This window comes from Thunnus thynnus, chromosome 13 (genome assembly GCF_963924715.1).
Source record: "Thunnus thynnus chromosome 13, fThuThy2.1, whole genome shotgun sequence".
NCBI lineage: Eukaryota > Metazoa > Chordata > Actinopteri > Scombriformes > Scombridae > Thunnus > Thunnus thynnus.
Window position 1 is genome coordinate 2,466,071 of NC_089529.1, and position 16,523 is coordinate 2,482,593.

The 16,523-nt window shown below is 38.7% G+C and overlaps 1 protein-coding gene across 2 annotated transcripts in view; it reads right to left on the reverse strand.

Annotated features, from left to right (window-relative positions):
* Positions 1-6,655: 6,655 nt before the first annotated feature.
* opcml (opioid binding protein/cell adhesion molecule-like) overlaps positions 6,656-16,523 on the reverse strand; it is a 348,322-nt gene continuing 338,454 nt past the window's right edge. For both annotated transcript variants that reach the window (XM_067607289.1, XM_067607288.1), the window contains 4 exons: positions 11,434-11,571; positions 11,096-11,216; positions 9,968-10,119; positions 6,656-9,577 (listed from right to left, as the gene is read on the reverse strand). In XM_067607289.1, coding sequence (XP_067463390.1) covers positions 9,477-9,577; positions 9,968-10,119; positions 11,096-11,216; positions 11,434-11,571 — 512 coding nt within the window. In that variant the 3' untranslated portion in view covers positions 6,656-9,476. The remainder of the gene's footprint in view (positions 9,578-9,967; positions 10,120-11,095; positions 11,217-11,433; positions 11,572-16,523) is intronic.

The following is a 16,523-nucleotide window of genomic DNA, read 5'->3' on the forward strand; positions in this document are numbered from 1 at the left end:
TGTTCAAACCCGCCATAGTCATATTTCTCATTTGTAGAGCCTCACCTCAAATGACTGGGCTAGGACCTCTCAGATCCGCCTACTGTGTTTATCCTGTTTATGAAACTGCAGCGTCCGGTTAGATCACAGCAGACGGCGACCTCCCCTCTCGCAGCCTCGGAGGATGGAGGTGATCCCTCTTTCCCTGCAGGTATCAAGGGATACTCTGCTCAAAACCCAGAGAAATGAATGTGCCAGCAAGCTGCTGGCATTGACTGATATTGTTGTTCCACCTGAAGATGAGAGCACAGTCAAGGGCAGGGATCCGAGTGTATTTATATGACATCTCTGAGCAGGGAGGGTTTAAGGGGGCGCTGACCGAGAATGACATCTGTTCTTCACCAGACAGTAGAATGAGCCTCAAAGTGTCCGACACGCTCATTTAAACATTCAATCAGAAAAAAAGTATGATGTGATGTGACTGATGTCTATATTCAAAATGCCAAATTTGTTTTTTTTTAAGCTAACACAGGACTTTTATTTATGCATTGAGGCTGTTGAAAGTTTGTTCTATACATCTTTTTCTGATATTTTAATGCAAGAAAAACTTCAAAAGCTTCCAAGAAAAAAATTGAATGTTTTCCTCACAAATTATTTTTTGTTAGAGTGAAGAAGCCTCTAAGAATAAGTATTAAGACCCATATCAGACATGAAAACCCACTCAAAATAATTTCTTAGATTGGTTAGCACCTCCTTAAAAAATAACATTGATGTTACTTTCTTTTTTTTCATCCATCACCAATGAAGAACCAGAAGTATAATGTTTTTAAAAGCTTCTTAATAACAGTACGCACAGATAAACTTTTAACTTTGTAATCCATCACTTTAAATGAGACAACTATGGTGATTTTCCCTAACATGACTTCACCATGAGTCTAATCGAGGCATTTAATTTGAAATATTTTAATTTCTCTACACACTGTCCCATACTTGTGTTGGCAGTGTAGAGGAAAAATGAAATGGACAGACGGTGTAAGGTGTTTAGCTGGTGAAGCCAAAAAAATGTGGCGTGAATAAACTAAATTTTGATGGAGTTACCATGACAGTGTATAAAGTCACATTAGGAGAAACTCCCAGTTGTCTCATTCAGTGGATAATTTTTGTTAGCACTGTACTGTATCTCTTCAAGCTGTTTGAGTTTTTAAAAACAGTAGGAGCCTATGACTCCCAAGAGAACAGTTGGAGGAGAATCTCATGAGTGTGGATGTCTTCATGGTAATACAAGGCAGAAAAAACACTCATATTACTTTCTTTAAAGCAGGATGAGGCAGGTTTTACAGACTGACAACCTGAAGCTGGTCACATCTTCATATCAGAGACAGCAATGTCTGATTTTTTTATTGAAAAGCCAATGTTGGTGATCTGGGAAAACTGGGAGATGTTGGTGTGAGCAAAACAAGAGTAAAAGTACATCGTGGGGAGATCAATTGGACCTAATCTTTCTGTCCTCAGGCGTGGGTGAAGGACTTTCGGATGGAGCGGTCCGGTGCCCATTCTGGCCTGCATGACTTCACATAATGCCCTGCTCATGTGAGTGTAAGAAAATAGACAAAGACAATATCATGAGCTCATGTAGGTGATGGAACAGAATGTATATCACTGCAGCTATGTGTACACTTTCCCTGATATGGAGATGATTTAGTCTCCTACAGGCAGAGATTAGCCATACAGTTGACTGGGGACCTCAGCAGTTGTATGTGCCTCTGATCCATCCCCTCCTCTCCCCTCCCCTCCCCTCCAGCTCTGGCCTTGACCTGTCTTTGCATTTAGCCAGCTGCGCCCACACACACACACACTTGAAATTATGCCCATAAGTGCTTCATCACAAAGCCAAGAAACACATCATCATATTCTTGTTTTCTTCACAAATAAAGTCCTGCAATTCACTGGCTCATCTTCAAAGTGCAAACATGGTTTCATCTCATTTGAAAGCAGCCCTGTGAAACCAAATAACAAGTAACAAAAATGCATTCATTTGATTTGACAGGGTGAATGCATGTTTGTACGTTGAAATACAGGCAGATGAATGTGAAGTGCTTTATTTTGATGGTGACTATGGCTTATTAGAATAATAACTACCTTTATGTATGCAAGATGTCTTGTTGATCATATATGTTGGAGAATATTTGGTTACGAAAAATAGAAGAAAAATGCAAGGTTAGAAAATAATGAAAAAGCAGATAAACTTTTTTTTTAAGAGCAAGTTGTAAAGGAAGGCAGAGTGGCTGCCAAAAATATTTTTATACTACTTAAAAGTAGAGAAAAGTACAAGTGGGTAAGAACTCAGATACTCAGTTTTGTTTGAACAAAGAAAGACAAGAAGGACGGCTATGCTATTCACCAGCCTTCCTTTCACCTTTATTACAGACAGTGGCTGATTTCTTCATTTTACTGGTGGTGCTTTTTCTTGTTTGCAAAGTGTTTTGTTGTAATGATTTTCATAAATGAAAAAAACAACAACTGACTTTTAACATTAGGATATTTAGCATCAAATGTTCCTTCAGCACTGTGTGTGAAGTCTAATGCTGGGGTACCTTCAGCAGCCCTGTTGTCTTTGTAGCAATCAGTGATTGAACACTTGGCTTCTTTTGTCTAAATATGATGGGAAAAAAGATTGGTATATGGTGGTACTTTCTACTGATGATAACATGTTTTCATGGAATGGAATAGTCATGTGTAGAACCAGACTGTGAGTAACGTGATCATCATGCCTCTGAGTCATCAGGGAAAGTTACAGGAAGGCAGACTGCTGGTATGTTTTTTTTAATAGCTGTTAGCCCTAATCACTGCCATTTATAGCTTCTCTCCTCTCTTGAATTTTAATTTGAAGACCAAAAGGAATAAATGTCTCTTGACTGATGCGAGGAGAACATTTGTATCAATCACTGAGGTAATTTTGAAGTCGTTTTGTAATGTAAAGCATATTTATTCCTACAAGCAAGTACTTCACCTTATTTTAAACCAGTCTACACAAAACAGTCCTGATTGTATTTGTTTTATCTGAAAGATTCTTTTACCTGAGGTGTAATGTCATGTAACAAAGGTAAATGGAGATTGTGAGAGATGAAACAGCATTCTAATGCAGTTATTTCTTTTTTTTTTTTTTAAAAAAAAAGTATAAACAAAGTTAAATATTACTGCATGCTGCCAGAAAATACACTGATATCATCAACCCTCATGAGAACATTTTTACAAGACTTGGACTGAATATAAAGGCTACTCAAAAGGATGTTATTTTATTATATTGGACTGGTTATCTCCAAAAGCAAAATCACTTTTGTTCCTTCTTCCCTGCTGACTTTGGTCTGAGCTAAAGACAAAAAAAGAGACTTTGATTCCCTCTTCAGAGAAGCAATAGAGTTATCTCTTGTAATTGGAACACTGTTGGTGTTCATCATGCTGTGAGACCACTGGCAGGTTAGCACTTCAGGCTCATCATGCTGTCATAAAGTTTAAAAAGCTTTCCTGGCAAGAACATTCTCAGAAGACAAGTTGGTTTAACTTTGCCTGAACGGAAAGAATCGTCTTGAAACTCAGAATTTAGATTTCATTTCGCTGTTGCTCGTACTGTACAACGACCGGCTATGTTCCTCATTTCATTACGGTAATATAACAAAACATCCTTATTATGGTGGGAAGGCCCAGCAATGTCATCACATTAGTGGCTTATAATAAACAAAGCTGTAAGAAAGGTATTCTCACACTCGCAACCTTGAAGCATGAATTTGCATGAATATCTCACAGATCTGTCAGCAGAGTGCATCTCCTGTCATTCATCTAAAGACACAGAGAGGTAACAGGCAGCTTGACTGACACCACAGTTACCAAACTCGTGCTGCATTTTTGTAGCTTTGCTCTGATAACGAGGTTATACTGGAAGGAGCCCAGGATCTAACACAGGCAGATATTGATGTTATTGTGCTAAGACTGTATGAATCTCTATCAGTGCTGACAGCAGTGACACTGAATATCGCTATTTATTAAGAATAGGGGGAGTAGAGAGGTAACTCTGGTGCTACTGGTGTGCAGAGGTAGTGCAGAGAGGAATTCAGAGAATAGAAATAGTTGCCTTTTATGGCTAGACTTAATGTAGATCTACAAAGTTCATTTACTTTTACAGATAAATGCTCTAAAGGATTTAATTTGCATTATAATGGACTGGTTAAGACTAATGCACATTGTTACAGATTTGAACACAGCTCGTGTCTGTTAGCAAAATGTCTTTGTCTTTATATCATACCTGTCAATTATCAACACTTTCAAATAATCTTTTCTTTAAAATATCAGTTTGCTTTACTGCTCACACAACAACAGTGACATATTGTAGAGGTCCAAACTGGCTCCCTTTGTTATCTCTCCTTTGGAGGGAGGACGGGAGGACAAGCTGAGCTGAATCAGCCGAGGACACACGGAGCCATCATCAGGCTCAGTTGAGGACATTGCGCCATTGTCACAATAAAATAGACTAAGAATACCTTTCTGCTGGTCATACGCTTCTGATGATCAAGAGCTTGGTGTCATATTCTCTGACTCTTACTTTAGACCTCGGGAAAATTGATTAGTTTTATCTTAGGTTTCAACTAATCTTCTAGAAGTAAAATCATCACACATTGCCATTTTTCACCATCGTTACGTAGTCCATTCAACTTGCCATAATACCTTTCATTGCAATTTTCCAAATAAAACTACAACTCCTATAGTATAACATTAAGTTGTTAAGGCAAATGTGTATTTTTCATGGAGTAATCCAAGGTTCCATTTTTGGCCCAAATTTATTTGCTCTATATGGTCCCACAGGGATCTGTTTAGAGAATACAACATCCCTTATCTTTGCTATGCTGCTGACATGCCTCTGTAGATTCCCATGAATCTTGGTAAAGCACATGATCTTCAGTCTCTTTCAATTGTCTGGAGGATGTCAAATACTGGGTGGTCAAAATTTTCTCCAGCTTAATGAGAGTAAGGGAGAGATTGTCTTTATTTGCCCCACAAATTCTACTAGTGGTGTAGAAATTGTATTGGTCATCTATCTCCAAATATCCATTTGAAGATGTCACTTTTAATTCTGCTCCAAAATTTGACAAAGGAAGAAACTCAGTCTCTAGTAGTAGAATTTGTAGTAGAAAAAAATAATACTTCCTCTCTCTTTTGGAGATCAGGAGACTGTCTTACATGCTTTTATTTTGCCACATGTTGACAACTGTAAATCTCTTTATGTGGGGGTAAGTCATCCCAGTCTCACCTAGTGGTGAAGAGGTGAGAGCAGGTTTCCTTTGTACAGTCCTCCTTTCACTGGTTAACAGTCAAATATAGAATTGATTTTGGTATTCTTTTATTTTTCCTTTTAAATCACTATGTGGACTGGCACAAGTTTACCTACTTACTTAATTCTCCTTGTCTGTCTTAGTCCCTATTCTGTCCAGACCCCTCAGAAGTGCTGATTGATTACTCCTCACTGATTGTCTTTTCCACTGTGTTCTCCCAGACTGTGGAACAGTTTGCCATTACTGTCAGGTCTCCCCATCTATTACCTGAGATCCATTTTTATAACTGTGTTTGAGTCCCCTTAATTATTAGTTTGACTTAGCTGCTTTAATGTGTTCTGTTACAGTTATTTACCCCATCTTTCCTTGCAATTCATTGATTGTAAATGCACTTTTCTCAAAACCTGTTTTGTTGTCAGCAGTGGTATTGAAGAGTAAGAACCACACCAGCATTTATCGGGTCCAAACTGCAAACTGATGTCAGTGGTGCACTTTTCCTTGGTGAGTATTTGTTTGGTGGCTCATTCAACAAACTAAGATGCAGGACAAGATGTGTGTACATGTTTGTAAGTTAGATAAGAAGGAGATTTTAGCAGGAAAGCTAATGTAGGTTGTTGTTCATAGCCTGTGGCTCTTGTGTTGTGTTGCAGGATGTGATCAGGCTCAGTATGATCGTCTGATCTACTGATGATAGAATGCCACATTATTGCTTTATGCAAGGATTTGATTGATTGACAAGTTTTCAATCTACATAGACTGATACCTGACAGTATTCTGTCAAATTAATGCAAAACCAGGAGATGCCATCATGAAACTCTCCCTGTTGGTTTCTGATTTTTTTCTCAATGGAGAACACTGGACAACTAATTTACAGAGCAGATATGTATGTAGCAGTTGACAATCAAAGCCAATTTAATTTCAGGTGGACTTTAAATGTGCTCTATAAATAGATTGACTAAACAATTTACACATCAAGCAGACACAGAGCAATATTATCTTTCATTTTCGTTGTGTTTGTGTCCACCTGATGAAAGTCCAATAATCACCCTCTTTGTAGCTCAGTTTTGGTCTCCACCGACTCCAGTGCTCATCAGCTAGAGGCTAACTTTATCTGTCTGCTGTTTGGTGCTGGGCATGCCATGCAGTGGTTTCAATAAAACTTTGAAGTAAAAACAATTAACTCAAAGATACTAAAACTCTATAGAGCTGAGAGTCTGTGATAACTCATCCCCACAAGGTACACCTTTTGCATTTGACAAAGTCATCTGATCCAATGTTAATAGTAAAATATAGATCTTAAGGATGACAGTGATGTACGGTGTCATATTCAGAAGAAATGACTGGCAACTTGATTTCACATTTAACCAGTTTATGGACAATTTTGCAATCTCTCAATCAAATGATACGATGACTATATACCACAATAGTGACTACTGTATGCTTAACCTCCAGTAAGGTCAGAAAACATATCAAACAAGTCAACAATGCAGCCGTCAATGGGATCATACATAGTAAAATCAACAGTTCAAAAAAAAAAAAATTAAACATTGTAATTGACAAGTGAATTGTGAATACTGCAAACTTTAAAATGCCCAGAGAATGATGCCTTAAAGAGGATTATAGATCATGTGGAATACATATAACTAAAATCCTTAAATCATTAAAAAAAAGTAAAAAATAAAAATAATAAAAATAATACTCTACAACTTTTTGTTCATGGTGGCATATGCAAAAATACACCTTACTGTAAGTAAATTCTAGTACCAGTTCTCTTTTAATAGGGATTTGAAACAAATTAATTCAAGCTCATTGACATCAATATTTTTCATGTTCATCTATCTGGGATGAGAAGGGTGACAATAACCCTTAACTTTAGTTTGCAGGCATCTGAATTTCACCTGTCTGTATTTTTTGCAGCCCCCCTCCCCCCCAAAAAAGTGAAATCACATCCTGTGACATAGTCTGCAGCTCACTGGTTCACCATCGTCACAAGCACATTACTTAACATGTGAGTACAACAAAAGCATTCCCACGTACATCAATCTCATCCCCGTTGTTTTGTCGTCAACACGCTTCTTACTCATAGGTATGCACAGGAGTGTACTGGACAATAGCAGAACATCACATTATCAATCACTTGTGCTGTAAATATATTTTCCTTACTGGAAATTTCTGTCCAATGCAGACTAAAAAATTTCCCTTGAAAATGCATCCACCAACCACAGAACACAGCAAACACTCCTGTAGTCTTGAGAACAGTGTCTGCCGTTTATCTCAGGGGCAAACCAGGTTAAAAGCGTGCTTTCATAACACCTGAAAAAAGCTTCATAGCAGCTTCACAGAGCATTCATTCAAGTTGATTTGACTATCCTTTTATGAAATATTCTCGCTCGTGTCATCTGTGGCTTGCATGTGGACTGGAGCTGCGTGCCAGAATTTTCAGTAGAAAACATCAAAATGGGTGATCGAACACATTTTCTGGTTGACTGGTAGAGTATGTTTGAGTGTAAACCTTGATCCTAATATCAGTTTATTAATTGAATATGTGAAGAAGCTAATTGAAGGAACATGCCACTGTTTTTGCACATCTAAACCCATTACAACTCTAAAACAAACTTAAAATAAAGAAAGTAAGCCTTTACAATGAACATGCTGTTATTGTTGCTAGAGTTACGCTGTTGAAGCATGGTAGTGGTAGTGCAGTGTATACTTTTCATTTGCATTACCACACAAAGATTACTTAACTTTAACAACAATAAAGTTAATAGACAAAAACAAATCAATAAATATGAATGGAATTCAATAATTGCCTGTACAGTACTTACCACAAGTTTCTGGAATGATTCTAGTACATAAGATAAAATCTGTAAAAAAACAAAAAAAAACAAACAAAAAACACCAGCATGGTCCTTTAACTAGCTTTACCTATAGGCTATGCAAGTTCTCACTTATTGGTAGAGAATACTTAGTAGTGGCTTTAGGCATTTTCATAGATATTTTATATAAGCTTACCATTTATTATTAAGTACTGGAGCATCTATTTTACAATTGCAGATCAATAGAAAACAAACAAACAAACAAATATGATTTGTGATAAGCTGCAAGCTGTTTGTCTCTGTGAGTCCAGATATTGCATAAAGGTCCACTGCTGGACCAGGGGAAATTGAGGATCACGGTGGCTGCCTGAGAAACTAACATCAAATATGTTTACATTTTTGGGACTACTTGATAATTTACCATCAGCGTTATACTCCAAGCGAGTTATACTAGTTGCAACAGTGAAACAAGGCAAGCCCAAAATGCCATCAGATGTTTGTGGAAAATGTTTTACAAATTAAAATTTACTTTCCCCAATTAACAGCAGCACGTAGTAAGACGTCAGTCCAGCGTCATGTTGCTCATCAGACCACACACTAACCAATGCTTTAATGATTTCCAGATTCTCGGTATCCAGTATGAATATGCCATGAAGCTGCTATGACACTGTGATTAGGAGTTTCAAAAATGCCATTTGATAAGTGTATGCATTCTGAAAAACAACAGTGCAGGAATAGTCTGTACACATTTGTACATTTTCTACACACACTACGATGGAAATAAAAATTTGGATGCACTATGCTGTAGGACTTTGCCTGAGAAATCATGGTGTACTATTTATTATTCTGAACTGTTTCTCGTGAAGGATCTGTTATTCTGTTTTGCATACAACTGTAAAAATACAGTAAAATTCAACAATCACATTGCATTTTTTCCTTTTTTGTCATTTACTTAAAAAAGCGTAATGGTATTGTACAGATATTGAACAGGACGTGACACAATAATAATAATCTGAATGTACACTTCAATATTGGGCAATAAACAGTCAACTATCAACAGTTACATTTATTTTTTCTTTTTCCCTTTTCACATACAAAAAGGTTTGGGGAGACACAAACTCAGTAGTTCTACCATCATCAATTTAGTGCATGATTCAAATTTTTCCCTTTCTCGGATTGATGCCTCTTACTCTTGGCGAGCCAACAGAGAACAGACTCCAACGCAAAGCCAGAAAGAAAAAGAAAGAAAACGAAGGGTGAACCACTGGCGCTCTTGGATTTCCATTCTTCTCATAGACTAATAGTCTGTTCTTGCTGTTCAATGCTGAGAGAAGCTCGAAGGTTGTCACATTTCACATCAGAACTTCAGCAGGTAGAGTAAGGTGACCGTCAGCAGGAGGCATACAGAGCAACGAGGCAATACAGCTGCCCCATTGACATTGTGCATCGCACCAGGACCTGCAGGAGAACCGTGCAAAACACACTCCATCATCTGGTTAGCATGGGTTATGGTTGAAATCAATGCTGGAACCATTGCTGTAATTCAAAATGAACAGTGATTAGCTGGAATCCAAATGCTCATGTGGCTTATTTCATGAGCCAAACAGGAGCTTTACAGTGCTGCAATCGCCATGGAAACTAGCGACTGTTAGAAATGAAAAGGTTAATCAGTGAATATCATATAGTGGGTGACCTCCATGTCAGTATTGATTTTTTTTAATGTGTGTAGCTGCTAGCATGCAATGAACTAGCCACTAAAAATAGTGTATTTGGAAATAAATTACAATAATTTAAACATAATTATCACTTTAATTCTCATCAGTGTGAATTAAGCGCTTCAGTTCTTACCATAAAGGATTATGCTGGCATTAGTGATTCCCATGGTGTTCATGGCAACACACGTGTAGTTCCCATAGTCTTCTTCCGAGACGTTGAAAAAGACGAGCATTGACTGTTTACCTTGATTCTCTATCTTAACCCCATTTATTCCATTGAAGAGCCTGTAACAAAGAAGGGAGTAGCTTTCAATGCTTTTCCCAGTGAGCAGCGAGGAAAAGCAACTGTGCTTTTCTTGAATCCTTTGAGAGGCCATACGTCTGTTTGTTTAGACCTTTTATCAAATCTAGCACTCATTCTTAAAGTTTATATCTGCATGAAGTAAGAAATACATTTTATACCTGCAGGCTATAAAAATAAAAGCCAAAACACTCTAAATACAGCTTTGCGTTATTCAAATACATGTATTTGTGCACTGCATCCCTCAGCGCACAGCAACCTGAGAATGTAACACTCATCTGTTTCACTCATTGCATTCCATATTCCTCTGCCACTTTTTCATTGCCTTATTTCACATCTGTGGATGTTAGTCATTTATTTTATCAGCGTCCTCCATCTTTTTTGTTCTTGAGGACTGATTTTGTCTTTTGGGGACTGATGAGCAATGCTGCTGTCACCCTCAGGGACCATTTAACAGTGCAACATAGCCTATGTTTATATCAGCTTACCAGCTTTGGGGCTGCTTATAAACATCTTTCCATTCTGCAGCCTTCAGTTGGAAAGTACTGCATTATGCCATAATATCCTCTAAACCTCCAACACCCTGCACCCCACTGACATAAACCAATTACAGTGTAAAAATAATAATAGTTGCCTTTGGTGACCAGGCCTGCTTTGCAAATGATCTGAAAGACGTTTTTTTTTTTTTTTTCCCCTCCATAATGCTATTAAAACTGGATACTTTGCCCATGGAGAGAAGAAAAATGCAGGGGCTTGAAGAATTATCTCATTACATCAAAAGCACAACCTTACTTTAAACAAGGATATGTGTAAAAAGCCATTGCTTATTAACACAGATGATCCAGTCCGGCTTATTTCAAATAAAGTAAGTCCACACCCTACAGCAGAATGGATGTCTGTAATAGTGACTTCAAACAAACCCAGGCCTGTAAAATCACAGCACTCTGAGGAGAAACTTGCCTGCGGTCTTCTTTGTACCACTCAAAATCTGCCCTCGGGACAGCAGAGGCTTCGCATTGCAGGACTCCTTTTTGTCCAACTGCAGTACCCGTACTCCTCGCCTTAGAAATGAAGGGAGGATCTATAAAACACATGACAAAATGAAACATTTAGCATCATATTCCGACAGTATATGTGAAGTGACACAATATTGAGGTTAAGCTTCACATGGTCGGGGTTTATTTGAGGATATATCCAAGAAACGGCTATTGGCTTTTTTTATGTCCTCTATAAGTCTTGGTCATTATGCCCCCCCCCCCACATGGTTCAGCTGTGAATGTGATAGTATTGGCTCTTACAGTTGATGGTGACTTGCACTGTCCTGACATCAGGGGTTGAGATGTCATTAGAAGCAATGCACTCATACGATCCTGACTGCTCTTTGGTGACGGCTGTCAGCTCAAGATGCTCCCCCTCCGTCATAAATTTATGGGTGCCTGTGGAAAAAGAAAAGAGAGGAAGAAATGTACAAGTAAATAAGTCTGACCCGTACTGACCTAGATAAAACTCATCATCTCCCTAATGAGACTGAATTACAGCAAACTGTAATTGACATTGTTAACATAAAGTATGCTCAGCAGACCAGCCATCACTCTGAAGGAGTTTGTTTAGCCTGACTACTATGTGATATTCAGGTCAGTTAGTAGTTTTTCTATTTTTATACTAAAAATGATTGATTCTTCATTATGAAGGTCAATGTCCTTGACTTATTTCCTATAAAGAACATGAATCACAAGATATTTTCTCTGAATGGACATGATATACCACCTACAAATGTACAGCATGTCCTCACTCACAATCTCTCCTAATTCGTAAAGTAACACACCCACACACAAACACACACCAGTCAGGTGGTGTTGGACCTGATGTAGGGCCTCTGTGGCTACAACATCACCTGTAATTATTTCTTTTTAATATCATACGGCCTGAGACAAGACAATGGTGGGAACATCATTGTGGTGCTCCTAACGTTACACAGGGATGAAAGGATCAGAGACCAGGAACTTTGAACTGTATACATGTTAGTGATCCCCTGACTTTTCATCTTGCACAATCATTAGGTCAAATTTCACTTTGTCTAATATCAAGGTTTATAACTAAATACCTGCAAAAACTCATGGCATTCTCATCAGCATCAGTTGTACATTGTGTTCCATCCTACTAAGTAAACTTTGGTGTAAGAATTTGACGAGTGGTGGAGGAAGGACAAGTAGAGCCAGGAATAATCTTTACCTGATGTATGCTTACTTTTAGAAGACACCACATAAACAAAAGCAGTTCAAGCTGGTTTTGGTATGTGGTGGTGAAAAAAACTATAAAATCAAAACAAAACAAAACAAAAAAAACTTGTCAAAAAACATAAAGAGACTGATCAGTAAACCAAAAGAAAACCTAAGCTAGGCTCATGGCTAGGGGCAGCTAGCAAATGCTGCTTGCAGCAGGTCTGCACCAGAACTGAGCAAACTTAAAAAAAAAAAAAAAAACAACAACTTGTGGAGCTTCTATCCCTGCCTTTTATACAGGGAGCACTTCCTCTCCAGACAAAGCAAAGTTAGATGACAATCAAATAATCTCAATAACATTTCTAATTAAAAACTAAACAGACAATGTCTATCTGTTATTCAAAGTATCCTAACATAGGAAACATTGACTAACTTATTATTTGGGGTACATTAAAAAACTAATCTCCAAAACCATGAATACAGTATTTCCTCAAATAAAAGACGGTAGTCAGTTAAAAGGGGCGTGGTCGACGCAAACAAATAAGGGCTGGCCCCAAAAACAGGCCGGGGAAAAACAAGGGTGGATAAACTCCTCGTGCTTGTTATATAAGGTGCCTGCCAGTTCAGCATAAATAGTAGTTACCTGGATGCAACTTCAGCTCATACTTGCCAACATTTAGGTTTCAAAATATGGGAATTTTTTTTTTTTTTTGTGGGGCGGGGCTGGGGGTGAAGTGAAAGATAACGTCTTACTTGACAAATGTTGTTACTCTAAGTTCAACAAAACCATTGTGAGTAAAAAGCCAATAAGCACTTTATCAAACCACCTGTTCAACTATCATAAACATGTAGAAATGCGATATTTTCAACACTTTGCCCACAGTGTCTCATCCACAGCGTGCTGGTTAAGCTAATTAAACAAAAGCTGTCTGGATGTAGCCTAACTATCTGAGTTTGCCATGTATCTTGAAATTTGGCAAATACTTGTGACTTAGCTGCTGGCTACCAGCAGTACCTGCAGGCAGTGAATCACATCAGCAGCAGAGGGAGGAGGACAGAGGACAGGAGGAAAGACTGCCTGCGCAGAGAACAGCTGTGCACATGCCCCTTGAATCGGGTTGTGGTGACAGATGGGTTGAAATTGTATGTTCTGTGTGGATTGTGCGTGTAGATTGTGTTTAATAGTGGAACTGGCAACTTGGGTAATGTCAGACAAATCCACAAAACTTATGGATCTGTGTGTATGATGATTATTCATAATAAAGGTTGACAGCCATGCAAATTACGGGAGTTACCCGGGAGAAACAACAAAATGGGAGCACAGCAGAAGACGGGAGTGTTGGCAGGTCTGCTCCAGCTCTATGAGTACATGCGAAGCCTTCTAGCCAACCATCACAGAGAGGGGAGGGGGACAGAGGAGATGCGATATTGTTTAAATACGGGGAAAACAGTGCATTTTTAATAATAATGACTGCAGCGACGCTACATGAGCATGGGTAACCGAGGTAACTTGGCTAAGCTGGCTAGCACACATCCATGAGCACGCTACCTGCATGCTACAGCTAAGTGGTGAACTGCCAAATAATCTGGGTGGAACTCAGGCACTAGAAATATTGTTCTGCATGTCAGAGTAAGTAGATTACCAGTAATGCAGTAATAAAAATTTAACAGAGAAACCGGAATCTGATAAGGAAACAAGCAGGCTTCATACTAAAGTATGAGCAAATATACTTATCAAACAGAGGGTATTAGAAATAAAGGCCTCTCTCTAATGTAAGCCTGCTTCTAATAAAGGCCTGGTACCCTCTGCAGTTGAGGTAAATAAAGGCTAACATGCTACTGGACCCACACTCAGAGCTCCGCTGGCCGTGACCAAGTTGAGTCCTGCACTTAACTTGCTAATTAACAGGCTGAAAGAAAGCGAATAAGCTAGTGCAGTATTGAAACTTCATAACCATTCAACTTGATCAATGTTACTGAAATTAGTGTTGTCTCTGCCATTCCTAGAGAAGACCTTTCATATGGAACGCTGGTAATTGCCATTATTGAGGGCACAAAATGTAATGGAGTGAGATTTGGAGGGGAAAAAAGCTAGACAATAGACTGTAACTGATGAAAGTTGTGCCTGAGCTAAGCTATGAATGCAATGAAAGATATGAATAATGAAAGCTATGTGCAAGGAGGAAAAAAGTTGGACTTGAGGAATTCTAATTGACTTTATTAACATGCTTCTATAATAAGTATCATTTACTATATCACTTTATCACTCATCATGAACCCTTAAGTTTCTGACAGCAGCAAAAGAGAAGCATAAAGTGCCCCCTCCAAATGTTGATACTGATAACTGTGAGTTCAATAAATTTCACTTTAATTCATAACATATGCCATGCCCTCTAAAGATTCTTTGTTTTTTTGTCTTGTCAGTTCTGTCAACATCCACCTCCAGCAAGACAGCAACACCTGCCCATCATGAAGATGACATGTCACCCCCTACCTCATGCAGCAGTATCACCACCACTACAAAAGGTTTGACCACATTAGAAGACCCTACACAATGGCCAAGTGTCCTAGGCCATACTGAACAGTGTGCAATAACAAGAGGACCTATACAGGTCAAAGATATTGTTTCCCCCCAGAATTCAGAGAAAAATCCACATAGATTCACAAAGGAAAACTATGAAATGGTCATGAAAAATGAGGAAAAGATATAGCAGACATAGCTTTTGTATTCAGTTAACACAGACTCAGTCTTCAATTTTACACACAAACTTTTTGGAAAACTGGACAATGCACTTACCAAAGGGGGATTTAGAAATTGTAAGAACCTAGCTAGTTATTTAAGGGAACATGAATATTCAAAGACACACATTACCAATATGACAAGTTGGCATGAACTCCAGACAAGGCTCAAAACTAAGATAGCCATTGATCAGATCAACCAGAATTTGATGCACCTTGAGGTGCAGGACTGGAGAGGGGTAATACTATAATATGTCACCTAGCTGAAAGGAGCCATGCTTTGAGGGGGCATACAAATGTCCTATAAGCCCCACATAATCGCAATTTCCTATCACAGATGAACTGATGGCATCATTTGATCCAGCCATGAGGAGGATTCAAAACAAAGAAACAAAGGTGCACTACCTCAGCAGTAAAATTCAAAAATGAAACCATAGCACTAATTGGAGACAAAACAATTGAAGATGACAGTCAGAAAGGTGTAAAAAGCAAAGTACTTTTCCATCATAATGGACTGTACTCCCGCCATTAGCCACATATTAGAGTGATGAACTGCAAGCCATCAGTTGGTGCATCTATCTCTAAACATTTCATAGGATTTGTTGATATTCAAGACACCACTAGAAAAGTGTGACACACTTCTGGAGAAGTTGGACAAGCTCAACTTGAACATTGTAGACTGCCGTGGACAATCCTACGATAATGGGAGCAACATGATGGGACATAGACGAGTGGTTCAAGCAAGAATAAGGCCATGTGTATCCCATGCAGCACACTCACACTCTTAATCTGGTTGTAGCAGATGCAGCCAAATCTTCAGTAGTCTCCATCTCCTTTGGTGTTCTCCAGAGATTGTACAATCTTTTTAGCTCCTCTGTGCAACGCTGGGCAGTTTTACAAGAAAATGTTAAGCACTTAACAGTAAAATCTTTGTCAGTGACCAGATGGGAGGTCAGGATTGACAGGATTGAACTACCTGCCAAAGATCATACAATCATTGTCTGCTCTCCAAACCCTCTCAGTGCAAAAGAAGGACTCAGAGACAATGTCCACAGCAACTAGCATAAAGGGTGAACTCATGGCATGGAGTTTTGTACTGTGCACTGCAATCTGGTGCAACATATTGTATCAGATCATCGTGTCAGCAAGATCTCCAGAGCCCCAGTATTTCTCTTGAAACACTTACAAGAGAAAGAAGCCGAGTGACAGTATATCTGGACAATTTCAAAGAAAATGGATTTGTTGCTGCTCAGACTGATGTTAGAGAGATAGCAGGAAACCTAGAGATTGACAGGACATTTCTGAAAAAAAGACAGCAGGAAACAATCGGGCAGTTCCTGTATGAGGGCAGAGAAGAAACGCAATCCACTCCAGATGAGCACTTAAACAGAGTTTTTTCTGCCCCTAGTGGACACAGCCCTCAACAA